The 26,576-nt window shown below is 43.8% G+C and overlaps 1 protein-coding gene across 2 annotated transcripts in view; it reads right to left on the bottom strand.

Moving 5' to 3' along the window:
• The window catches only part of spns2 (SPNS lysolipid transporter 2, sphingosine-1-phosphate), a 64,307-nt gene extending 47,236 nt beyond the window's left edge, over nt 1-17,071 (bottom strand). For both annotated transcript variants that reach the window (XM_084028936.1, XM_084028935.1), the window contains exon 1: nt 16,480-17,071. In XM_084028936.1, coding sequence (XP_083885062.1) covers nt 16,480-17,056 — 577 coding nt within the window. In that variant the 5' untranslated portion in view covers nt 17,057-17,071. The remainder of the gene's footprint in view (nt 1-16,479) is intronic.
• Between the last annotated feature and the right edge of the window lie 9,505 nt (nt 17,072-26,576).

Genomic DNA, 26,576 nt, shown 5'->3' with positions numbered 1-26,576 from the left:
GGACAGAGTCTGCATTTGTCTGAGCCACACCCGTCTACACTTACCACACGATTACCAGACAATTAATAAAGGTAGAGTTGGCAACAACAAAAAAATGTTACTTACTGTACCTACCATCTACCATTATTAAACCAGAGCTTCGGGTGTTAAATAAACTACAGCTACCGTGTGATAAAGACCTCCGACAAGATCATATCTATTAAAAACATGTACAAATATTGTACGGGAAGTCATTATACCCAAAACATTCTTTATTTCAGTAGCTAAATGTGCTTCCGTAAGTGGTGGATGTCAATGGTGATCAAAGCAGCAGTGTTTGTTGTACTGGATTGAAGTGCAATGAGCTGTGTAATGAACTGTGCTAATCTGTTAGGGATTACAGAGAGCCAGCAGCTCTGTGTTTGTGTAGCGGCTATCACAACTATCATCTCCGCTCTCAATGAGGGCTTTTAATGCAATCAAACTCCGCATTCCCCTTCCTCATCCTCAGCCTTGCAGCCGTGTTTCTTCTCTTCTTCTTTTTTTTACGTCCTTTGTCAGCCTGAGATTCAAGGTTTTTGGACTTTTCAGGAAATGTTACAACCATGTCTTCAATAGGCTGGAGAGATTCGGTGATGTATCTGATAATGAGGTATCACAGCCCTTGGCCAAGCTGGCAGCGCCCGGTTTAGTTGCCATGGCAATGCTGTTTGAGATAAAGGTCAAGAGACCACAAAGGAGCTCTGCTTTTTAAGTCTCCAAAACTCCATTTTTTTAAAAATAAATAAATAAAAATCCACAATGCTGTTGCATCTCACAATGATGGCAGAAATACCAATTATACAACACGTAGATCCGACCGAGCAATCTGATTGGTCAATCAGACATTTTAGAATGTGCTCAAATGAGCGTTAAAGCACAGCTAGCCGTGCTCAAATGAAAAATGCCTCATCACTGTAAATATCACTCCGCCTTATTAGTAATTATGGTATATCAGTACAGTAGAAGAACATTAAGATTAATATAGCTATTGTAGCCTATATGCAGAATAAGCAGAAGTAATAAATACTGAGATGTAAGAGACGATGTAGTAAATGTCGCCTAAAAATTGATCATATAAACTATCAAATTGCTGATTAATGAAAGCAGTATAACCGTTAATCATTGTAGATAAAGATCAGCTGTGCTGATGAGTCGTTGACATGGCAACTGCTACCGTAACGTTAGGCTACTAGCTTAAAATGACTGTAAAGTCGGCAGACGTAATAACTATATCAGTCCATGAAAAAAATATTTTTACCAGTGGATATCTTAGTTACAACATGATTGAGCTAGCAAAGCAGTTGTGTGTTGCTTTGTGTGGTATTTATTCAGTTTTGGGAAATTGCGATGCTTTCGAGACAGCTGCAGACGTTGGCTGTCAGCTGACAGGGACTAGTTAACGCCAGACGTCATGTATTTCCATTGAAACGGGGACAAACACTAGCAAAACACTTATACTTTGAGAGCGTATTGTTCCACATAATTTTCTAATATATTTTATTTTTATTGTTGGTCGTTGTATAATCGCATTATTACACGAGAGGGTGTGCTTTACCGTCATTATTGTCACTTCAGTGATGCTAACGGAACTTGGCGCAAGCGCCTCGTTCCTGACCGCATCACTGTCGTGACAATAATGACGGTAAAGCACACCCTCTCGTGTAATAATGCTTAAGTATAAACCCACAGCAACACTGAAAAGATATTGATGAAAGGATATTTTATATTTTATATTACATGCCAGGTTACCACTGCAGTTGCAACAACAATGCAAATACAACCTCACGGCTGCATTTAATTGGACGACGTTAATGAGTTTCTCAAATCTTTGGCGTGTGGGGGAGCGTGCATCTGAGCATAACGCTACGCAAGAAACATGTCAGGAATGTGGATCTTCCTGACAGCACACAACAATAACACTTCCATCTTCATTTCAGGTAAAAGCATCGTCACAGCTACTCCCTCTGACACACACCCAGAATGCTGCACACTCCCTCGGTTTACCTTTACACCAGATAGCAGAATGAACACGCAGTAGAAGCGTTCCCAATCTCATTTAGTCGACTGGCTAGCTGTCCTTAAGTGTGCTTGTTTTGAATGACTTGTCGTTGTAAACTCACAGTCCAGAGCCGCATTCGTGTTTTCGTTGACACTCGACCCTTTTTGATTGTGATGCTGAACTGTACACACGGGTGCAGACAGTCGCTGCCCGGAGGCAAAAACACAGCGTTGACACAGAGTGCGGTGTGGAGCTGACACTTGTTCCACCCTCTCATAAAGTCCGCCTTTATGACCACTGGCCTTTTTTTTTCAGTGCAGCTTGAGAAAAAATGACTCAAACTGGTGAACGCACCACAAATGCTGCATTTAGAGCGGTGAATGGTCAACGATCATTCTTCAATATGAATAGTACTTTCTTTCAGTCTTCGCTGTTTCCATTATAAGGCGACTGGTGGACTGTTCACTGACCGTACAGGCTAGGATTTGTGAATCAGTGCAGCAACAGAAAAACTGAGACTAACGTTTTTTTTTTCTTCTCTTTAGCATCCTGTCTGTTAAAAAAACACATCATGTATAAAATATGACATACAGAGTGTTTTTGAAACAACACGACGGCGTGATCCGGAGGAAACGTTTAAATGAGGATACAGCATGCTGTTTTTGCAAGGCCGAGCTTTCGTGTAGTGACGCACGCTGCCAGCATTACTCCTCTGGGACCACCATACACTCACAATCACACCATAAGTGAACACACACACACACACACACACACCACGACCCATACGGCCATACACAGATATGCACACACAGAACTCCATCAGCTCGGAGAGGACAGATTTCCTATCAAATCCCCAACAGAGACTCGTGGATCACCGGCCCCCCTTAGTTCTATTTCTGCTCATAGAAACTAGGCTAAGAGGAAGGAGAGAATAGCAGTCCAATTTAATGGTGGCAAGTGTTGGAGAGAGAGAGAGAGACAGAGAGAGAGATAGTGGAGTCATGAGGAGGAAAGAAATAGGTGGTGGCTACAACCAGGTCAGTCTGGGCTGGAATGGTTTTGTAAAGCATACGTTTCCATTGTTTATATATATAGTATACGTGTGCGTGTGTTCCCCTTTCCCCTGGTTTCACTATGTGTGTGTCGGAGGGAGAGGGAGCCAATGGATGGAAGTCATTCATTCTGGCGAGAGTGTGACGGGCAGCGGTGAACCGCTCTGCTGATGTGGCCAGATCCTTCCCCCCCCCCAATTCCTGCAAAGGGGTGATTCCTTTTCATGTGTCAACCCCATCCGTATAAATAGTCTGGGAAAGGAAGGAGAAGGGGGGGAAGGGACGTAATGAGTGAGGAGAAAGTGCATCTTTTCTGGTTGTTCTCGGGACCAATTTGGGGATTTAAGCGTATGAGAGACGGTAAGCAGCAGCGTGGGGGAGAGAGAGCAGCAGAGTGCAGAGGCAGGCGGCGCTGCACAGCGTCTCAGACTGCAGCGAGGAGAAAGCTGACCACAAATATGCCCGACTGTGGCCGGCGGGCTCCTGACCGACTGCTCTCCTCCCTTGCCATGTGGCCGCAGTGGGCGGGGGAGCGCTTTTTCCATTCCACTTCCTTTCCTTGCCACACAGAAAGGAAACGTGCTGCAAATGTCTGGGAAACAGTAGAGCTGCCTGCACGGGAGTATCAGCAAGAGATGGATGTGTTTGAAAGTTCAAGTCCTCCATTGTTGGTAACGAGTCTATCGAGTCAGCTTTATACGACCTCATATAGTCATTCTATTGGAAAGCTGAGAGGATACGGTTTTGAAAAAATCTAAGTAGCTTTGCAGCAATGTTTTTACCAGTGCTGTTTTGCTTGTGCACATGAAGAAAGATGCACATACACACGTGTTAGTGCACTTTTCGAATGTGTTATGTACATAAAAACATACATTTGTTATTGAGTTGAGTTTCTCAGACCTTGAGGATGCACATAATGTGTTTTTCTGAGAAACACAATGCAAAAAACCGCACAGGACCCCTGTGGTGACATTCTGATGTAGAAAAGAGAAAACCCACAGAAACCTGACGATGTGAATAGTATGCATTAAGGTTAGACTGTCACATTCAGGATATCACACCTGGTATTTGTGTTATGTTAGTCATAACTCACGGACGTGTTATATTTCATCTTCCTCACCTGTAGCAACACAACCACACTAATCATAATAAGTAAACTCTATTTCTTAGTCTGGTTTCTGTTTCATTTTCTTATTTCGCTGGCGTTGCAAGCCAGAATAAATGCTTAAAGTTTAGTAAATACCAACACAAACTTTTAATACACCAAGATGAAAACACTCTTATTTCAGCGATAAAACCACTATCTCATTTGAGATTTCACTCTAATCTTCTAAATTAGTGACAACCAAACTGGGGCAAAAGCAAATTAAAGGCCTGTAGGTTTGCCAGCCTGACCACTTTCATTAATAGGGCTTTTTTTCAACCTAATTTTCTCTCGCTAATCAAAAGCTTGAATTCCGCTCAAGGGCCGCGGTGCATTAGTCCCAGCCAGTACGTGCTAAATATTTGATGGTAGTGGAGCGGACGCATAGTGAAGCATCGAGGGAGCAGACTAAACCTATAGCTCATCAATAATCCATCCGGGGCTAGCCCACATGTTCCTGTGAGATAATGCTTTAGATGTATTGGAAAGAGATGCAGTGGAGCGTAGCAAAGGTATTTGAGATGAGATGAGACTGACTGCCAGGGGATCTCCGCGAGCTGCACTCGTTCACACCAGCGTCTCTCAGGAATACTGAACAGTTGAACTCAACCTTGAATGTGGACCCGGAGAAGTGTAATTTAGGTGGAATTTTGAAAAGGAGCCACATGAAAACCACACCGAGGCTCAATCAGTGTTTTTACGTCAATAGAGAAGTGATATGGACATAGTCATTTGGCATGATAACGTGATGGATGATGTTTAGCAGATAATGTTTACCATGTTGGCTGTCTCAGTTTGCTCTAAAGCAGACATACACTTCGTAGAAATGTGATGTCGTTTTTGACCCGATAATGGCGCTGGAGGAAAACTCAACCAACCAAAGTTGTAAAAGTGCATCCCCTGAGGAACATGAATATCTGAACTAAAATTTGTGGCACTATCTTTGATGTGGAGATGTTTTAAAATATGAGTCACAAATTTGACCTGCTGGTGGCACTAAATCAAAAGGCAGGGGATCTCCAAACTAAATGGGGTTCTTCCCATGCGGACTATGAATGTGGAAATCATGGGAATTCCTCCAATTATTGTTGAGATATTTCAGTTAGGACCACAGTTATGGACCTACTAAACAATGGAACAACTGGCCAGGGTTATGTCAATGTAGGGACAATTTGTCCTAAAATCAAGAGTTCATCTACATTACTGTGTGTGTGTGTGTGTGTGTGTGTGTGTGTGTGTGTGTGTGTGTGTGTGTGTGTGTGTGTGTGTGTTGTGTGTCAGCACATTTGTAATCCCAGCCCTGTTTTTACATAACAACGTGGAGGATTAAAGTCGTTATGAAGTGTTTTTTAATGAGATTTTATTTCTCCTCTCTCTCTTTCTATTCTCATTTTTCTCCGTTTCCCCAGGATGTGGGGAATCCACTGCATAATTATCATAGACTGTAAGCACAGTCTAGACAAGCTTTCTTACATGATTTTACTTAATGATGCTCATTTAGACGGGGCGTCTTTAATGATCCAAAGATAAAGCAGCATGGGGTAAAATGCCACTGATATATTCCTTTAAATAATCGCATCTTTACAGATCTACTTTGAAAGGAAGAATATATGTGTCTGTGCTGTCGTTGTAACACCTGACTCATCTACTTCGTCTGACTTCCCCTTGATCCGCTCTCAGTGAGAACGCTAAAGCATGACGACAAGATGTCCACAGGCTGTCAAACCCACTGTCTGCTCTGCAGAGCTTTCTCGAAAAAGAGACTGTGCAAAGTGACCTTAAGCCATGAAAATAACAGAAGAAAATTGGAGAAGATATGTATTTTCTGCTCAATTTAGCATCAAACAGCTATCTGCCCTGGACAATCACAGCGCTCAAAATGGAGAATTCAGGGGCAGGGACCAGGCGGGTTCTTTTAGCTAACATGAAGGACACATTCTATTCTATTCTATTCTATTTTACCAGACAAAAACAAATCCAATAATTTAGTGTATATTGTGAGTTTCTAAAAACACCAAGACTACAAAAGAAATAAAAAATAAATTTTAGGTAAAAATCTAGTACTGAACTCCCCAATGTGAGCGTCTGCAATCATTCAAGTGCAATATTCATATTCATAAGTGCAATATCCTGTTCAGTCAAGTGCAATATTGACTCACCTTGTGCAACATCTTCTTTTATGTCCAACCAAGAATTTATTATATTATTTATTATTTTTTTAATTCATATCTTGACATTCCTTGTCTGTTTTATCTTTAAATATGAGTCTATCCTACCACACATGGATCATCAACGGCAGCCATTTGGACCATAACCAATGAGACATACCTGTCACTCCCATCCAGTACAATGAGCTCCATGCTCTGCGTGTGTGTTCTAATGTTTATAATGATAAAGCTACTTTAAATGCGTAACGACTCCTGGGAGTTTGTAGATGTATAAATATGAATGTTTTTCCCCATCTTCAGGCTTCCCCCTATATTCCCCTCACAACAGCCAGATGGACCAATCAGACGTTGAAAGCATTTTCATCCTGAGAAGCTGTCAAGGTGACCTCTCCTACAGCTGTGCACATTCTCAAAAGCTATTCAACCGATGACGCTCTCACATTGTGTCCTCGTTTACAGGGAAGGCAACTAATTTCTGACTCAATTTCATCTGGGTCATCATGGGGAGGACAGATGAGTCAAAGGCGCCTGGTTCATCTTTCACTGTCTCATGAATTAGAAATGCATCTCATTACCTCCTCTGCTATTTCATCAAACACTCTGAGAAACCCAAATATGTCATTTTGCACAAACTTATATCAAACGACCTCAGAGGCCAGTTTGACTCTTTTTTGGTTCTCAAAAGAACTTAACTCCATAACTTTTCACACGGATCACACCACCGTGAGGTGTGAGTTTGGGTTCTTGTCAGCGTGGGAAAAACATGCCTTCCCTTCTACCTTTCTTCCTCTATGACTTCCTGCACATGCCGGGCGTGTTTCGTTAAAGAGTGGCCTACATAGCTACAGCGCAGAGCACAGCCCGGGGCCTTGTTCACGTATCAGTCAGTCATCGAACTAGAATAAGAAAAAATGCACATGAAGCTTTGCTGCCCAGTTACTCCCATCAACCAGCCGACTGACAACACAGACTACTGGCTGCGGTCTCGTCTCCGAAACATCACTGAACATCTAAAGTCGTGTCGAACAAGAGCCATTTGATTTAGCGCTGCGCCGACCACATTCGGCAACACATTCGGCTTAATGCAGAATGTTATAAATACACGCAATCAAACGTGGTGTGTTGACAGGATGCCTGCACATTTGTGTAGTTAAACATGGAGCAGTAAACATTTATGGTGCTGAAGAATCAAAAGAAGTGCTGCAATAACCCTCCCCGGGCTGCGAGGCGTAACCCACCATTCTGGTGTGCCACTGCACTGCAGAAACAAACACCTAAACTCAGCCTGCCATTGTCTTACAAAGACACTCAAATGTAATCTGTGGATTCTCTTGTTTATGGTTTTCTATAGTTTCTTTGCTCGGATTGTGGCCGAACATATTTACGTTGACAAAAACAGCGTCTCTGTTCGTTTAAAATCGTAAGAATTCAGGTTCCGTGTGGGCCTGTTTGTAAGCTGATTCTCCCCGAGTGCTGCCAGCCAATAAACACAGATACAGAAGCCCACACGCCTGCTAGTCAAGCTGTGCAATAAGAAATTAGCCAGATTTGAAATGAGCGGCTGGATAAGATAACGTGCTGCTGCCAGCACAGCGTTAAGTTTAATACCTGCATGTGCACATATGGTGTCTCTGTGACGGCACTGACGTCTTGGAAACACTAAACCAATGACACATTCTCATAGGAATTCAATCCTGAGTGTGAGCCTTTTACAGCAGAAAAACAGGGCCGTGTGTGTATGTGTGTGTGTGTGTGTCCACCTCTGACCCAGGGCATCTAAGTCTTTGACAGAGGTCAGCGCCCCCATTCAACCCCGCTTCTTCTCACAAACACAGTAACACATACGCCAAACACCAATAATGAAACTCCCGCTGCAATCTCATCCAGCTCTGACAACATGACAGATATCCACAAATTAAATCAAAAAAGAGCTGATGAAACATGTGAGGGAGCGCGCACACACAAGACCTTACCCAGGCCTGATCGGTGGATATAGAAGATTACATAATCCCTGTGCCAGGCTCCACTATTTACTCCATCGCATGTAAATGTAGGGGGAAGATTACATTTTTTCCTCAACGGGGAAAGCTTTTCCAATATGGGGCTGCTGTAAATAAGCACTCTAAATATTATTCTAGCAGCTGTGAGAGCTTCCAGGAGCTGAGAGCTAATATCACCGCTGGCTGCGGGTCTGCCGTCAGCCGCTGGTTGTAACTCGGGCTGATACAGATAAATATTAGATTCTAATCCTCTCAAGATCCACGTGTTAATGTGTGAGAGAAAAATCCAATTTCACTGTATCTCAGGACATTACGGTTTCATCGCTTGTAACACATTCCAAGCTGCTGTTCTGTTGATCAATACTCTCCTCGTGTGTGTGTGTGTGTTTGTTTTGCAAGGAGAAGAAATGGTTTTCCTCTCAGCCAAAGCGCTGGATTAGAATTAGAACATTAGAATATGACCTTTACAACACAGAAATTTCGGCTGTTTTGAATCGCTCTTGTTGTTCAACTGTTTACCGTAATGCACAATGCTATCGTCATTTTTCAGTGTTATCCTATTCAGTGCATCGCTGATGTAGAAACAATACCAAGACCAACATACTTTCATTTCAACACCATTGCCGCTGGAACGTTTCCCCCTTTAAATTTGCAGAAATTATCGTCAGAGATGGAATGCAGGGAGTGAGGAGAGCAAATTTTCTTCTTATCACATATTTCTGAGCAGGGATGAGTTGTTATTTGACAGCGTGTCAAACACAGCAAAGTGCTCAACAACACATCCCCAATCTGTCCTCCTTCCTTCCTGCGATATGCCTGAAGAGATGAATTTCAGCTCTTCGTCAGATAAACAGTTTTCTAAGATAATACAGGACACAGGAAGGGAGTGGCGTCTCTTCTAACGTGGGGGTGAATATGTGAATGGGTGTCGTGTACAGGACTGGATGCTCATGACTCATCTCGCTTGTCACTCCAACGGGTCTTAAAAAGTGGCCTGAAGTCAGCAGGGACTGTGTTTATCTCTGGGCTGTAGTAAACTTATAGGTGGAGGACACAACTCCAAAGAAAACACCAGCGCCCTGTCCTTTCGTCCACACACACTCCTCTGGTGACAAAGGGGAGGTCAGTGATTATCAGGCTACCACTCACCCTCACGTGTCAAAGGTCAACAGCTTGAGCAAGCAGCGCTTTCTTTTACAAGTTGACTCGTCAAGCTACTGGAAGTTAAACGATAAGGACCAGTTAAGAAGTTAGATGATAAGAAAACTGTTTGTTGAAAGAATCACTCGGATGCCTGATGTCAGAATGTGTTGAAAGCATGAGGTATGGCTTTGTTCTCTATAACAGGGGTTTTCAAAGCCTGACCCACGGGATTGAGACCACTACCAACTGAATGAATTATGACTCAGACAAGGGGATGATGTCAGGTGTTAAGTGCAGCAAACAGGCACAAGGGGTTTAGAGTACATTTATTGACCCTATAAGCCCCAAAAGCTTAGCGTAGGGTCAATATTTAACAGGTATTTAATACTAAGTTACTAGCTCTGACCGTTGAATCATCATGCCTATGTGTTTAATTTGTGTGTCCACAACAAAAAAGGATCCTAATTGACTTTTCATTGGCATAGTTTAACTAGAATCAGTAGATCTTCTGACTATTTGACAAACTGCCGTGAGACTGGGTTGGAAATTCACAAAACCAGCTTGAAAATGAAGAAAATCTGAAACACGAACTAAGCTATGATTGGCTGCATTTGAAGGGCGGGACTTCGCAAACTTCGGTCAACGCAGCAGTCTCACCTCACGCAGCAGTCTCACCTCACGCAGCAGTCTCACCTCACGTCTCCCCCTGCAGCTCAAACCTCTGGTCTATAGCATGGGCAGAGTAAAAATACCCTCTCCAGAATGCAACACATGTAATGGCCTCATAGCTGTGATGAGTGATGTCGGATGCAAGGTTGGGGCGATGCCAAAATAACAACTGTCGGAGGGGAAGAGTCACAACAAAGTGACCATCAGCAGAGCCGTGAAGCCGCGGGGTCACAGGGGTGAACGCCGCTGCGAGGGAAGTACGTCTGCACGATGGTAAGATCTCAGAGTGGCCACATGAAAGGGCCTGCACTGTCTGGCGGAGGAAGAAACTCTAATTCCACCGGTTACTATTACAGACGTCGGCTAAATCAGAGTCTAAAGAACACACAGGCTGTTTTCTCACAGCAGTGGGAATGGCACGGCAGGATATAGACATAAAGAGCTTAGTGGGATATCTGTGGGAAACCAGTCTGGAAAAGTCCACTCGGTAGGATATCATGTAGTTTTTATGACTCCATTTAACATCTGTTGAATAGCGTCAATATTTTGCTGTCAACAGTGAAATCAAATATTTTAAAAAGACGTGGAAACGGGCCGGTGCAGGAGTGACGACGTCGTTCAGAGAGGCGTGTCATTAAGTTGCCGGCGGTCTAATTCGAAACAGCTCAACATTACAAGGAAGAAACCAGAGAAAGAAAGACGCAGCAAGCCCATAAAGAAAATGACTTGAGGCTTTTCCATCTTTTTAATGGCTCTGCTGTTGTTTGGGGACTTTTAATGTGAGTGCTTTTAAGCGAGGAGGGGGGAGACAGGGAGAAGAGTGAGGGGTGAGACAACCAACGGCTAAACCCCAAAGCAACTGGAGCGTGGCCCACACAGCACCTTTAATAGTGCAGAGACACCTCCTGTATGTCTACTCCTGACGTGTTCCGCTGCAGCACTTCATGTTACTGAGAAGATCTGCGGTGACATGTTTCTACCAGCAGCTATAAAAAGTGGCGGAGAGACACTCAACACTTGGGGACACCTTTTTCTGCTTTTCTATCGGCTTGAAATTTGCTTTATTCCTAAATGTCCCCTGCCAGACATCTCCATCAGCTTCACTTCTCTTCTTTTCAAGCCTCTGTGGAACTGAAAGTCTTCAACTCGGAGCACTTCCACCCCAAAAAATGACACTTTACGTCGTGTTGACAGGAAAACATGTAGAAGCTCTGCATTTCCCCCGTGATTGCTTTATGAGGAAATGCTAATGGCGAAGATTGGCTTTATGTGGCCGGTGATAATGAGGAGCCACAAAGGAGCTGGACAAAGCTGTCAGGAATTAATCTGCATAGCCTGTCAGACTGGACGGGTCGCTACATCTTTCTTAGAGAGCTCTGTTAAGAGGATTATTACCACGCGGTCATCTGTGTCTAAATGCAAGATGCCAAAAGTACACATGCAATGGTCCTGCACTTGTCCAATGGGAAGAGACACCCTTTTTTGGGGGATTCCTGGAATGACAGCTTGACTGAGACAACGCAGTTGGAGGTTGGACCTGGATGAGGCACTAATCTGCAGCCCCGCAACATTTCTGTTCACCACAGATTAGGCTGCAGTCAGTACCCCCCACCCCCCACAGGGGTGCACACGCGAGGGGGGTTGGCTGGAGTTGACACACGTCAGGGTTTACTGACTTACCAAGAAGCAAATAACTTAAAGTGCCGAGTGTCTGCCTCACATATCCTCATATTCTCTGAAGAAACGCTTAATCCCCTCTTTATGATAAGCTGTCGAGGAGCTTGGACTGTCTGCTGTGGGGCTACAGAGAGACCAACATCGGGATTTAAGGTTTCAAAGCCACCTCAAATTAAATTAAACACGGTGACCCTCCGAATCTCAGAGCGCCTATGCACTCTAAAAAAGCGAATGGGATATAAGTAGCTGTGGTTTTATTGGCTGCAGAAGCAAGAGACCCAACCGGAGCGTCGTAACTCATCCCACTCCGCTATGACCTCCACTCCAATCTCTCACACGGCCCGATCTCCATCTCATTTTCCTGCAAACTGCTACTCTGATAAGCATCGTCCTCATCAGGACACCCTGAAAATGTCCCAGACACACAATTCTCAGGCGTCTGCTTCACGGACCGTCGTAAAAACGAGCACAGGCTCCTGAAGGAGCACTCCAGGTCAGGTGAACAGCTGAGCCTAAAGCCCAACTTTGAGTTTGTAGCAAGACGGCTGTCTTTCTTCACACTTGGATTTGGCCACTAAGTGGGACTTACACAATCCAGATCACTGTTTCTACACCAATTCAAGTGCAAAAAAATCATTTTAAAGGGGCGCTAACATCGCAGTAAATTTTATTTCCAGACTGAAAGTGACTCACTGTTATAAATGGCAAATGGTAAATGGCCTCATTTATATAGCGCTTTTCTCCAAAGCGCTTTACAGGAATGACTGTCACTCACCCATTCACACACACATTCACACACTGACGGCGGAGTCAACCACGCAGGGCGACAGCCAGCTCGTCAGGAGCAATTGGGGTGAGGTGTCTTGCTCAGGGACACCAGGCACTCAGCTAGGAGGAGCCGAGGATCGAACCAGCAATCTTGCGGTTGCCAGCCGAACGCTCTACCTCCTGAGCTAAACCCCCCCTGTTATAAATCTGAAGGACAACACAATTAATTTTGAGTTTGCTTTTCACTCATTTTAGTGCCAAGATCTAAATACGTCTCCAATACGCTGCAGCTTAAGTCTCACACAATGACTTTGTTCTGAAGCCGTCCCTCCTCGCAGACTGGTGGCCTTACTTATTCCACATCTTGTAAAAACATGTTGGCGGTGCATCTATCGAATCCAGAAATAAACAACGTCTCATAAAAATCAAAAAGACGTTATGACTCCTCTCTTCTTTGGTGCTTCTCACCATCATCTGAGAGAAGTGGAATCATAAATGTGGTGTTTTTCTTGTTAAACGTGTGTGTGTGGCTTCACCTCTGACACTGGGGATTAACAGAAGGATCCGAGTCTTTCACGCTGCCGCCGTGCATCGACGGGTGCAATTTTCCCATCATTGTTGCGGAGCAGAATAGCCCCGGTGTCTGGAATGGTCGCCCTCTGTCTCTGTGACAATGCTTTAGTGATGCACACACACTACAGTAATGGCTGTTGGTACAAAGACCTTTTGACGTTGCGGGGGGAGAACGGCATCGCTCGGGCTCGGGCTCAGCCTGCATTCTGCGTCCACTTCCCTCTGACTGCCTGCCACTGCAGCAGCCCGCCCCTCCCCTCGCAGCTCCCCTCTCTTATTCAGCCCCTCTTGAAATGGTGGGGAGAGTCCTTTCTGCTGGGTCTATGTGCTTTCTGTGGCTGTGCTCTCATGCTTGTTTAATTGACATTAAGATCTATGAGTTGGGACGCTCTTTGGGTACCTGCTGCTGAAGAAAGAGAACAAGAAAGCTGGAGAAGCACAAAGCAAGAGTAATTAGAAAGCAGAGGAAGAGATGGAGGGATCGTGTTCGAGGAGGTGGAAATGGAAAGCAGACAAATTGAGACTTAAAGTCGAGGTGAAACGGCATCTCTAGAGTATTCCGTCCTGTGGCGTTTTTCTGAGTGAAACAGGATGGACGGGCGGGACTTAACATTGGGAGGAATTTGATTTGATCGTTGAAAAGATTAGCGCACAACCTTCTGTGCTGAGCCGAAGTCGCAGATGATTGATGGATGGATGTCGTGATATTATTGGTTGAAATCGGTTGGTTCTAGCTGATGTAAGCCATATTTGTTGAAGACATTTTTTTTCAGTTCAAATAAGCCAAATCGATTTTTTTTCTTTGTAATTTTATCTGCATTATGACCATGGATGTGGTCTTAAACGGTTAATATATTCATTTCTGTTCGACTTTAATGCCATTTAGAACAACGCAATACACTCAGATATTACAGTCAAACAATTAAGCTAAATGTCTTATTTACAACCAGCAATAATCCCCCATGATATCTAATCAACCAGCACAATGGTGCTATAATATTCAGTTATCATACCCCACAACACACACACACACACACACACACACACACACACATGGAGAAAAGGCTCTATGCTACCGAGATGCACCACCTAATTACTACTGCAATGTAGCTCACACACGTCTCTCCTCTACTAGAGAGGAGAGAAAGGCTTGCAGAGAGGAAGAAGGAGAGCGGATCAGCTCATGCTGCATGTATTAGTTGAGTTGGATACACATGGTTGCCGGCACTCTTTCTGCAAGTGTCCGACGCACATGCTGCCCATGCATAATGCAAAAACAGTCCAGTGGCGTTCAGGTGGCAGGGATGGGAAGGAGATAGGGACCCCTCTCCCTCTGCACCCCATGAGGGTTAGCCCAGGCTGCTGCAACCACCCTCCCCTCCCCAACACCATCATCCAGCGCTCCCTCCCTCCACCCTTTTTTACACTTTCTCCTCATCTCGTCCTCCTGTCACAGCACAGCAAGCGCCCGGAAATCCACCAAAGTTAACGGCTTTGCAAGGGGATTTTCTGCCGTGCAGTTAATTGGTGAAATATAAAGAGCAGAGACAAACAGGCTCATGATTGATGGAGGGGATGGAGGGGAATGGAGTTGAGCTCCCTTAATGAGGGGATTCCTCTGATCAAAGCAAGAGGAGGTGTTAGGAGGAGACGGTAGTACAAATCGCTGCTGTAGAGGGAGACAGGCGCATCCATGACCGAGGACGAGGATGTGGCTGTGCGAGCGATCTGCCGTGGCCGAGTGGTGCTTGAAGATGCTGAGATTAGATCTGCCACATCAACACATTCTTGGCTGGAGGTCGAGCAGCCAAAGCCCTCTCGCCACCATTATCATTCAAGCGCCCAAGGGTTTGTATGTTACTCGTTACAGTCCGGACCGTGAAGCCCTCGGGATGATGAGCTGTAAGGCATGTTGCTCCTTAAAGCATACGCATTGTTCTGTTTGAATAAGCCACTCCTCATTTTTTTGCCAGTGGGGCTAAACAGTGAAATTACACCATTTCCCCCCTCATTTAGCAATTTCACATGACTGAATGTCAAAAAAATGATATGATTTATAGCAAATACTGGCTGACAAGCTTTCCAAGCGGCCTTCTGTTGTGTGACTTAAGCACATCAGTCGAATCAATAGAAACTTGCACTTTAACCAGGAGGAGATCTCTTTGTACAGAAGAGCCCACTGTCCCCCATGAACAGCTTCCCTCCATTCTCCATGCTGCAGCAATAATGTTAACCCCTTCAGAGCCACAGTCCGATGTCCAAGCCTTGATAAGTCATGTTGAAACCAAATACAGGTGAAACTACAAGGTGAGGCTGAAATGTCGACCTGGTCTGCTGCAACACTTTTTGACGTGAACTCTAACAATATCTGACACAATTCTTGCTTCATTAGGAATCTATAACATTTAACTGAAATCAAATACATTTCTAGTGTGAGGTGTGAGACTAAAAACTGGACTATTTTAACAGTTAGACTCTGCATGGCCTTTTACTGAATATATTTTTTCAGGAACAGATTTTGCTTTTCACAATCTGCCCTTTATCTCAGTGAACTCTTGACTTTAACATAAATAATTGGTAATTTTGGTAACAATCAATTAATCTATCAGCTCCAACATTTCTCACTGTGCCACACTGGAAGAGAGAAGCTTAATTTCCATCTGTACACCGTGTTCAGTTTTAATAGATGATGGTGTGGATCAGGAGGGGCATGAATACTACATGGCATCACACAGTGCTGCACAAAATACAAAGTATATGTACTATCTTCATAGTGATACTGCGTGTGTGTGTGTGTGTGTGTGTGTGTGTGTGTGTGTGTGTGTGTGTGTGTGTGTGTGTGTGTGTGTGTGTGTGTCTGAGGCTGTCTGACAGATGAGCGCGCGGTGCAAAAAGCATGCGGTCAGGTTCCTGGATGCGGACTTGATCGCCTTAATTGATCGATCTGCAATTATCTCGCAGCCCCGTGTGTAAAAAAACAATATTATACAGGAGAGCATTTTCTGGAGTGATATGGAAGCCACCTTGATTCCACCTCAGCACACACAGTCAAACACCTAACAGCCTTGTGCTTTCAGCAGATTGTCCGCTGCGCTCGGGTAAAGCCCATTGTTCCGCCCGCCTGCGCGGAGGTGCGCTGGGGCAGCTCGCAGGCAATTAGCGCATGTAATCACTCAGAAAGCCGCTCTGTGGCGTTTACTGGGGATACGCAGGTGGACAAAAACACAGCTCTGGCAGAAGGAGAAGGAGGAGTGTGGTCTCTTACCTCCAACGGTGTATCTATCCATATAATTGAGGACGTTCCCAAAGCTGAGGATCCCGGCGGCGGCGGCCGGTGAGCGGCATCTGAGCAGCGCGGCGCGGAATTTCTGGCCCGGTTTGCACGGGTGGAGGTCCGGGTCGGATTTCAGCGCGGGACTCATGCTGCCCGACAGCGTGCGCACCTCATCCGAACTGCTGCAGCCCTCGAGCTCACATCCATCGCTCTCCACACACATCTTCTGGCACGAAAGATCCAGCGCAGAAACAGAGAAGAGAGAGGGGGAGAATGTAGAGGGAACTAGTTTGAGGAGGAGCGGACTCTGTGATTTCGGTGGGGTTATTCGCAGTGGGAGTGTTGTCTCAAGTGTTGAAGCGCTCTCCTCGGGATCATGTTTTTGTAGCAGTGTGCGGTGACGGCCGGGCTGCGCGCTCCTTGGGATGGTTTTTTCTACGGCGAGTAGCCAGCGCAGCGCTATAGTGCAGGGGGTGTGACCCGGCTCGGCTGGCTCCGCCCCCCCCCCGGAGCCCCGCAGCGAATGATGGAGCCGCACCTGATACCGGCCTGCAGATGCCGGGGGCATGCAACCGGAGCGTGGTGCGGTCGGAAAAACCTTTCTGTTATTTCAGGAAGCTGACTGTGCCGGGGAAACCGGTGGGTGGGTGTGACTGCATTTATCTATATGTGTATTAATACTCGCAATCACTGCTGACTGAGTAAATATTACTAAATAACGAAGTAGGTCACTAAAGTAGGCTGTATTGCACATTTCACATTCACACATTCACATTTCGAGATGAAAGGAAGCTCCCCCTGATCTGATCATATTTTTAGAGACCATATATATATGTGTGTGTGTGTGTGTGTGTGTGTGTGTGTGTGTGTGTGTGTGTGTGTGTGTGTGTGTGTGTGTGTGTGTGTGTGTGAACCCTAATTCGATTGAGTTAGTTTAGGTCCCCATATCATGTTATACTTACAGTCATGACAGCATGCCAGGACTAAGTCAAGTCAGTTTATTAATAGAGCACATTTAACGTTACCTTCACCAACGTGCTTTGCAGAAAGATAAGTAATTTTCCTGATGATTTCAATAAAATTAGAACACACACGTAATTAAAATGATCAATACGTTATAATAATAATAATTTTTTCTATAAGACCCCAAAGAGAAGAAATGGGGGGGCATTGAATGAAAAGTGATTGGTCAGCAGATGTGAGGGTCTGGAAGTGGAGTAGGGGATGAGGAGTTCAGAGAGATAACATGGTGACAGTCCATACTTAAAAACATTAAATTAATCTTAAAATCAATTCTCTACTTCACAGGCCAGTACGACTCTCTTCCTGGTACCAGTAAGGAGTTTCGCTGCTGCTTTGTGAGCCCGTCTGAATTTGCAATAGGCGAGATAAGGAGAAATAAAAGCGTGAACTGTGGTCCCAACAAATCCTTAACAGACAGGAATGATTTTGCAAGTGATCTAATCTGGTGCTGACAAAGGAGTTGATTTGTTTATCAAATGTTGACACAGAGATTTTCTGAGTTTACATTCAATGGCAGAAGCCAAGAGTGTTGATTGTGGTCTTGGAGTAGAGATTAATTGAATATTACAGGGGCAGTTAACCCCCAAATCCCCCCAAAACACATCCTTTCCTGTTGTGCTATTAATCCATAGATAGTGTGAGTCTGAGTTGCCTTTCGGAGATGTCCGCCTTCTCTCTAGTATAATGGAACTTTGTGGCAATCAGAACATCACAATAATACATCTGATAAAACTCAAGAAATCCTGACCCGGTTACTCAAGAAAATCCACAGACCTTGATGTGAGCATTTTAAGGAAGGAAATATGGTTGATGGAAAATAGTTCCTGAACTGTCCCTTTAAGTGTAGCCTAGATGTTGTATCATGAAAAACAACCAGAGAGCAGAGCCATATCCTGTGTACTAAGATAAATTCAGGTACCATAGCAACACACATGTTTGCTGCACTTTGTAATCTGCTTTAGATGAGATCGAAGAAGACGTTATTTGTGTGTTGACTTAATTTCTGACTAATTCTTCTGAACAATTATTAAAAAAATAAATCTTTTGGGGTAGTTTATGCTTCACCACAGCAGCAGTATTTTTGTATCTGACTAACTAAACATGGGAATTAAACTTTTATATTGCGTACTGAGTTACAACATTATATCCTTGCATTTGAGGCTTCATTAATAAATGTAGAGAGGAAATTGCGTTTATGAATCAATAAGTCTGGTGAGGTGGACAGGAACTGCGGTCAAGGTGTGTGGGAATAACAATGTAAAAGCCCACATGGTTTCTGTGCTTTCCCACAATGAACTCCAACAGAAGTGCCGTTGACGTTCAACAGTTCAACCGACCACAAAATGTTAACATGTCATTTTATTGTTGGATGCAACATTAATGTTGTAAACTTCCCAGCCGAGGCAGCGCTGGGTCAGAGTGGAAAATGAGAGCTGTAATGAGTCTGCCGGGCTGGTCAGTGAAAAATAACTTTTACTGTGTGTGGTTGAAGTGCACAAACAACCTCTTTGAAGAATAAGCAGTAGTAGGGAAATAACTATGTGTCCATACTCATGTCACTCCATTGTTCATTAAAGCAGAATTGAGAGTGTCAGTGCAGCTTGGTGGTGTGTCCTAAACTCCCATGAAGCTTATCATGAGGGGGCAGATGTCATTCTATCAATTACTGTCAAATGTGAGAGGCATGGAATGCTGAAGGGAAAAAAAGACAGTGATTCCAAAGAAATTCACGGAATAAAAAAAAACCCATCACTTTTTTGTTTTTCCTGTTATTCATTTGTGGGAAATTGTCATACTTAGCAAATGATTTCTCCCTTGAGTTATGGCCTAAAACGTTTTCTGTGAGGTCACAGTGACCTTTGACTACCAAAATCGAATCAGTCCCTCCTGTCAAAGTGGATGTTTGTGCCAAATTTGAAGAAATTTCCTCCAGGCGTCGCAGAGATATCGTATTCGTGATAATGTAGCGGATGGATGGACATCCTGAAAACACAAAGCCTCCTGCCTCGACTGTCGCCAGCGAGGAGGCCTTAAAAAAACACTAAAGACGTGATTAAGGATGGGAGGGTTTTATCGCAAGGATAATTGTAAATGTCATAGATATCATGGTAGAGAAGTGAAAAATAGAACACAGGATACAAAACTTATTTAAATGTAATGTAATTATAGTGTATAGTTATAGTATAAGTTTAATTAATTCATTCTTTATTTATGCAAGGAGTTATGATTTATGACCATCTTACTCAAGAGTATTTGATTGTTATCACTAAAAAGGATGTTCACTAACAAAGTTTGTCTGTAATAAAAAAAATTCTTAACAAAATCTAAAGTGATACCAGTAAGTTTTACTGTGACTTTAAGAGTTTTAAGCCTCAATTGATGATTATCTGGATGATGGTGACATCAAGTTTTCATATGGTCCCATACCTGGACATGATATTTGTCCTTCTGAGGTTTCAGCCTCCATGGAGATGTGCCGAGCCAGTGGGCAAATAGCTGCTGCCGAATTAGACTCTGAGTCCTACAACACACATTGACCCAACATTACATCACAACCCATGAGAAGACGAAGCAACCGACTGAGCTCGAGCTGCTTATCAATCTCAATCTCCCATGCTTGCCTGCTGGATGCTGCAGTGTCGGTTGTTTACCCACAACGCAACAGTGGTGGTTTAATCGCTCCCTGGGGGAGGCTGAAAATAGCTGATTATTGTAATTGCAGTAGTGAAATTTACAAGTTATTTCTCACTCAGCGGCGCGGCAGACCCATTAGAGCGCTGATTCTTCACTCTGACACAAACGTCACCTTGTCTGGGAAGTTATGATTGAGTTTCATACCAAACCATTTTTTTTTTCATTCAAATCATTAGTATTCTGGGAGCAAAGAAGGTGGCCATGTATAAGTCACATTTACTTGTAAACAACCTCTTCATCACAGCAAGCTGTTCCAGGCACAGCGGTGAGAGAGTCCGAGGCTGGATGAATGTGACTTTGGATATGTTTGTCTCTGTGGCATTCCTGGTGGTTACAGAATAAATCTAGGGTGGAAATCTTCTAGGCCGGTTAAGAAAAGATGAACACAATGCGAGTGGCTCAGTTTTGACGGTTCCAGTGGTTTCTGTATTCATCTGACAGCCGCCGCCGCCGTCCCCAACGTCATTGCGGTTTACGGCATACAGAAAGCCTTTGTTCTGCCACAGTTTGAATGTAAATTTATTTTTATTGGACAGGAGGCAGCTGCGTTTTGAACTAACTAACTAATGATGCTGGTTAATAAGAGGAGGATGTGACAAATCCCTGTAGCACTTCATGTTGTGTTGTTGTCTGATATGGAATATTGCTAAGTATTCACACCTCAGTGAATTGTCAGTGTGATGAGGAAAAATGAGCTTTTCGCCCTGAATGACTGGGACAGGTCCAATCCTGCATGCAGATGAGTGCTTGTGGGCCATCTGTGTTCTGTCAGGAAGGAGCCAAACATCTCCAGCTAATTGTTAGACCATCCCATTGTGTATTTTTCACTTTGCTAAGACAGAAATCCCACATTGTCCTCAGCGCGATCGACTATGTATCGCCGAGAAATGACGCTCGGGGAGTTGTCTAGCAAAAATGACTTAAGGAGTTTTAAACAAAAAGGTGTGATTGTTGATTTAGCGTGAGTGAAGAGGTGTGAGGTGCTGAGGGGGCCTGCCGGACAGGAGCAGGTTGATTTCACTGAAAGCCAAAGGGGACATTGGCCAAGAAGCTCTCGGCAGTCCGGTGATGGCTGTGTTTTATTCAATCATATACGTCAACAAAAGCATACGGCCATATGGTAATAACCTCGAAGTGAAATTAGATCAATCTCTTTATCAGTGTTTAACCCAGTGAAGGGCTCTGGGAAGGAGGTAGATACGTAGAAGATGAAAGCGAGTCCTGGCATCGGTTTGGATGAAGGCTGGGCGCTTGCCTGGCTCTGATCTGCAGGCGTTTGGCATTGCAACTATCAGATTTGTGGCCTGAAGGATTCGTATAAACTGAGTTGACCTGTATTGTTTTATTTAGACAGAAATCGGGCAAGTGAAAGCTGAAGCTCCCCCTCGTGGTGTTTGTTTAGCAAAACTAGTTTCAAAAGCAATCAGCCACTCGCTACCCCAAAAACTTTGATGTCTGTGAAATCCCCTCTGTTTGAATCTGGAAAGTATGATGCAAACAGTGCAGCCTGGCAGGATCAGCAGAAATTGATCAAGCGATACTGACAGGAATCGCTTTTGTAACGCCGCGGCCTCACATGCAGGATGAGAGGATGCAGGAAAAGAGACGAGGGCCAAACCAACCAGTGGTCTCACGCGGAGGGCTTAGGAGGGAGCCCCAGTAAACAGTGGCTCCCGTCTCCCTCTCCGGAGCCCCCACCTCCCCTCCTCATTCTTCGGGATGTGTTTGATATGCTGGTCATGTCTGTGGGACCCTGTGTGTTTTTCCAGAATGGCTTGGCGGACCATGGGTCTATCTCTCGCGTTATGCTGCTATGTGGCCTGGAGCCACTGAGTCACTGCCCCGGCCTTCCTTCCTGTCTCAGCTCAGGGCTGAGCCTCCAGTGCAGGATGGGAGATAACCTGCTAATCGCCGGGCCCAGCGGCTGCAGGACGATAAGACCGACTCCTGCGTGCTAACACATGGCTGCCAATAAAGTTTAAATACCCCACAGAAATATGTGTCTATCAGCTGTACTTCTGGTAAATATGTCTCCGCCTCTTTGGGATCTTGAAGTTCACAAGAACTCAGAATGACGTATTTGACACTGCGATAACGTAGATTTCAGCAGGCTGTTTTTAAGTCGAGTAAATATGCAGGTTTGATGGAATGCTGTCGTTCTCTATCTGACTCTTTTCATGTCAGAAACAAGGTTAGGCATGATGGATTAACAGATGACTTGTGAGCTGTAGTTCATTTACAGTAACATTTACAAACAGGAAAATTGTGATTTTATATATTTATATATATATATATATATATATATATATATATATATATATATATATATATATATAAAATATAAATAAATAAATAAATAAATAAAAATAAATATAAGGTAAGATAAAAGTAGAACATTGCAGTTTAAAACATAAGTACAACTAAGTGATCAGCACACAAATGCTAAATGTATGTACAGTGGGTCTCGATGTTTTCATCTTCTTTCATCTTTTATGATCATTTACATCTGATTGCTGTTGTCTTAAACAGATGTAAACATTTTATTGCACTCTGTTTTTGCTTTTGTCTTTTTGAACCACACATCTGGATATACATGTAGATTGAAAAATAAATGAACAAAACATTAAGCAATTACAGCAATCAAAGAATTGAAGTCACCACACAGCAGCTTGAGATTCTCCCATTGTATTGTCGTCTCTTTACGTCAGTTGAATATGCACATTTCCTCTTCCTGTCCCGAGGAGCAGGTGGGAGGCAGTGAGTACACCATGTACGTCGAGGAGCCGGAAGGAGAGAATGAACTGAGGAAAAAACAACCAGGAGTGTGTTTGTGTTGTCCAAACATTATTTTCAATGGAGCTGGGGTGTTTTAATGGAGATTTTGACATCTAACATCTGTCTCCTACACAAGAAAACGTACAGCTGTAATTTTGAAGCATCTCTTTGATCGTATACTACATCGTATAGTTTGTAATTCATCATGTTGTATCAGGATGCACAGTTTTCTGTTTCCATTTCTGTTCAACTCTTTGAATATCATTTAATCTTAAATGCATGTATTCTATTCTTGGAAGAGAAATTAACTTGTTCTGCCAATTGTATGAATTGGGTCAAGTAGACGGTTATGATCAGTTAATGAAGCATCTAACTGGACTCATTTCCACTGAGCAGAAGGGACCGGGGGAAGATCTTACTCCATTCATTCACTGAAGGCATAACATAGGCCCACTTCATTAGACTGATGCCTTAATGTCACCATAATATTTCCATGTGCCCAATCGGGGACATTCAGTCAGATGAAAGACTGAGCTGTTATCATGAACACATGATGTCTGGTGGCACTGGACCACCCCACATCCTCACATACAGTTGTTGTTGGAGCCGGAGCCGTCTAGGCTCTGGTCAGTCTTGAGGTGTGGGCTTTGCCATTCCGACCTTTTCTCATCCGCTGTGACCTCCCGACCCCTTGCCTTTCTGTGCCTGACAGTAGCTTGCTGTAGCAACCCCACCCCCCTCCCTGCCATGCACTCCCAAACTGAAGCAACAGAGCGTCTGGAGGCAGAGCAGCTGAGGATTTGAATAGATCTGGGCTGATGTCTCCGCTCCCTGGAAGTCTGATCTGGGGGCTGTACTGTACAGTGTAGCAGCAGGAGGCAGAGAGGCAGCAGTGACTAAATATAGTGCTCACGGTCAGGGACAGCATCTTTTATCTGCCCATTTAATTATTTATTCGACAGCTCCATCCAAGCTGGACTCCTCGGTCGTGGGTCATCAGTCTCAGTTGGTCTGTCTGGGAGGTAAAACCAGCCCTGACGACACTGTCTGCCTTAATAAACCAGGCCTCTGGCTCAGGCCCCTGCTCCAAAATGACATGCCCAAAATGAGTAGAGTGGATCTCTGCAACTACAAGGTCTATTTGAATAATGGAAATGGTATTACAATAAAGGTAACACTGGTGAGATTTATGTTAGCAGCAGTATGTTCCTGGGTATAAGTAAATAAAGTTTCACTTATGCCTAACATAACTGTACACTCTTAATAATATAACAACAACATTTTATTTATGGGAGCCTTTCAGGACACTCAAGGACACCTTGCACGCACAAATAATAAGAATAAAACACAACAGTAAAACCAAACATAAATACAAAGCTAGAAACAAAAAAATAACTGTTGAATTATGCAGTTGCAGCCCATATGAGAATTGGATGCAGTCATCATGATGTCACCCATTTGTTTGTGGACCGGCAGTTTTGGCTATCGTCATCTTTGAATTTTTGCAACCAGTGAATAGAAGTCACCATATTTGGACTGCAGCACCCTTATTGGCTCTGGGTCCATCTGGCTTCTGGTGTGAAGCTGTGAACAAAGTGAGCTTCATAATTCAAGGTCAACTTTACAGCTAAAGTAATCTTAGTATCTCATTGCAGTGGTAGCATGGTAGAGACAGTATCAAGGCTGCGGTAGTAACCTGTCAATCACCAGGTAGCCCCGCCCTAAAGCATATCCTGCTTTATGGTCTATTTGACTCTAAATGGACCATAATTTACTGTGAATGAGAAAACTCAAAACTAGCAATTGAGACCATAAACTTAGATGAGATAATAAATCAAGTGAGAAGTCTGGTCAATTTTTGCGACCAGAGGAGTTGCCCCCTGATGGCCAGTAGAGAGAATGTAGGCTTCACTTTTTAGAACCTGAGGTTGTCGTCTGCCACAGACTGATGAATCAGACCAACGTTAGAGAGGTTTCAAAGTGGCCATTTGGGTTACATCTGTGGTATTGAAAATGTTCTCAGGTTACAGTAAAACTAGTTTGATTTAAGTTACATGCTACATAAGTATAAATCCCATCTAATTACAGATGGCTTTGTTTTTTTTTTAAATAATCAGACCTCTATATATGTTTCCATTCAAAGAAGTCCCATTGGTCTATTTGATCAGCTCAAACCTGTATTGAAGGCCAATGCCTTTAGGATGAGAGCAGTAGCAGGATTCATCCACCAGTAAGAGACACGGGCATTTTGTCACATGCAATACCGAAGATAGGCTGTTTTCGATGTGGGAGAAAGGCCATGTGCAAATTAATCAACTGGAATTAACTCAAACTGCCAAGAGACATTGGAGTCGCTATTAGCAGCGTTGATATAGCCTCTGGCACAACGTTGATCACAAAACAGCAACGGTATCCTGGACAGAATCTGGAGTGTCTTTCATAATGACATGTCCTTGAGCTTGTTAGCATGTTAGCGTGTCTTTGCTGTGTGCTAATTTAGTTGCTCGGCGATGGGATTGAGTTACGTTTAGGTAAAAACTTTTGGCCAGGCTTCTTCCCGTCATGTGGGCATGCAGGATGAGTATTTGCATGTTTAATATGTTCTTATCTGGTTTGAGCTGCATGTGCACACCGGCCGGCAACAGGGCTCCTTTGTTTGAGTCATTTTCCTTCGACTGCATTCTTCATGTAACCAAAAAAACGTATATCAAGCTCTGCTTAATTGGAGAAATGTGAGATGCTATGTGACTGAGGTTGACTTGCAGTGAGACCAGATCTATGTGGTGCTGTAGCTCATATTTATAGACTGCACGGGTCTTTGTAATTACCCCATTGCCATGGCTGAGTCTGTGAATCAGCTCTCTCCAGCCCAGCGGCCAGTAAGCTTCTGAAACAGGAATGCTAAATACATAGGACCAGAATGTGCATATGCCATTATAGGGCAAACCTCACATTTGGCTGCATTTCCGTTCCACGTTTGTACTCCCTGCCCAAGACAAAGTCATTTGCATGACAATGAGAAAAGGCTTGATGGATCTGCTATACAGCCTTAAATCAAGAACTTAATCAAACACAAACATGCAATAAGCTCTCACATCGTTAATATATTCAAATCAAGCTGAGAATACCAAACACTAAACCTCTGCGTTAATTGATGCCAACCATTCAACAATTAATGTGCGTGTGCCTTGTGTAAATTATCACGCCCAACCATCCAATCAACACATTTCATGTGTTCTTGCATCACCCATCAAACACACACAGAAATAACACCCAAGTCTCAGCATTGAACTAATAATCTTTGGTAACAATTTCCTTTTTAACCAACTGCTCTTCTTTTTGTCCTGACACTTTACCATAAATTAAGATATTTCTGTCCCTATAAGTGTGAAGACAGGAAGGCCCATATGATGTAATTGTCCAAAGAAGGGGCAGCATGGGTGGAGAGGGCTCTTCCTCTCTATGATGTCATGACACTGCAGCAGTTTGCCGGTGATAAGGAAAAGAGTACATCCTCAAGTGTGGTTTGACATCTATTATCGTTGTCCTGCAGCTGATATGTGGACGAGTGAGAATAACACAAACATAGAGCAGAT

The sequence above is a fragment of the Eutrigla gurnardus genome (genome assembly GCF_963514095.1).
Source record: "Eutrigla gurnardus genome assembly, chromosome: 15".
In the NCBI taxonomy this organism is placed as follows: domain Eukaryota; kingdom Metazoa; phylum Chordata; class Actinopteri; order Perciformes; family Triglidae; genus Eutrigla; species Eutrigla gurnardus.
The sequence above is the reverse complement of the archived record's forward strand: the minus strand, read 5'-3'. Positions and strand labels throughout refer to the sequence as shown.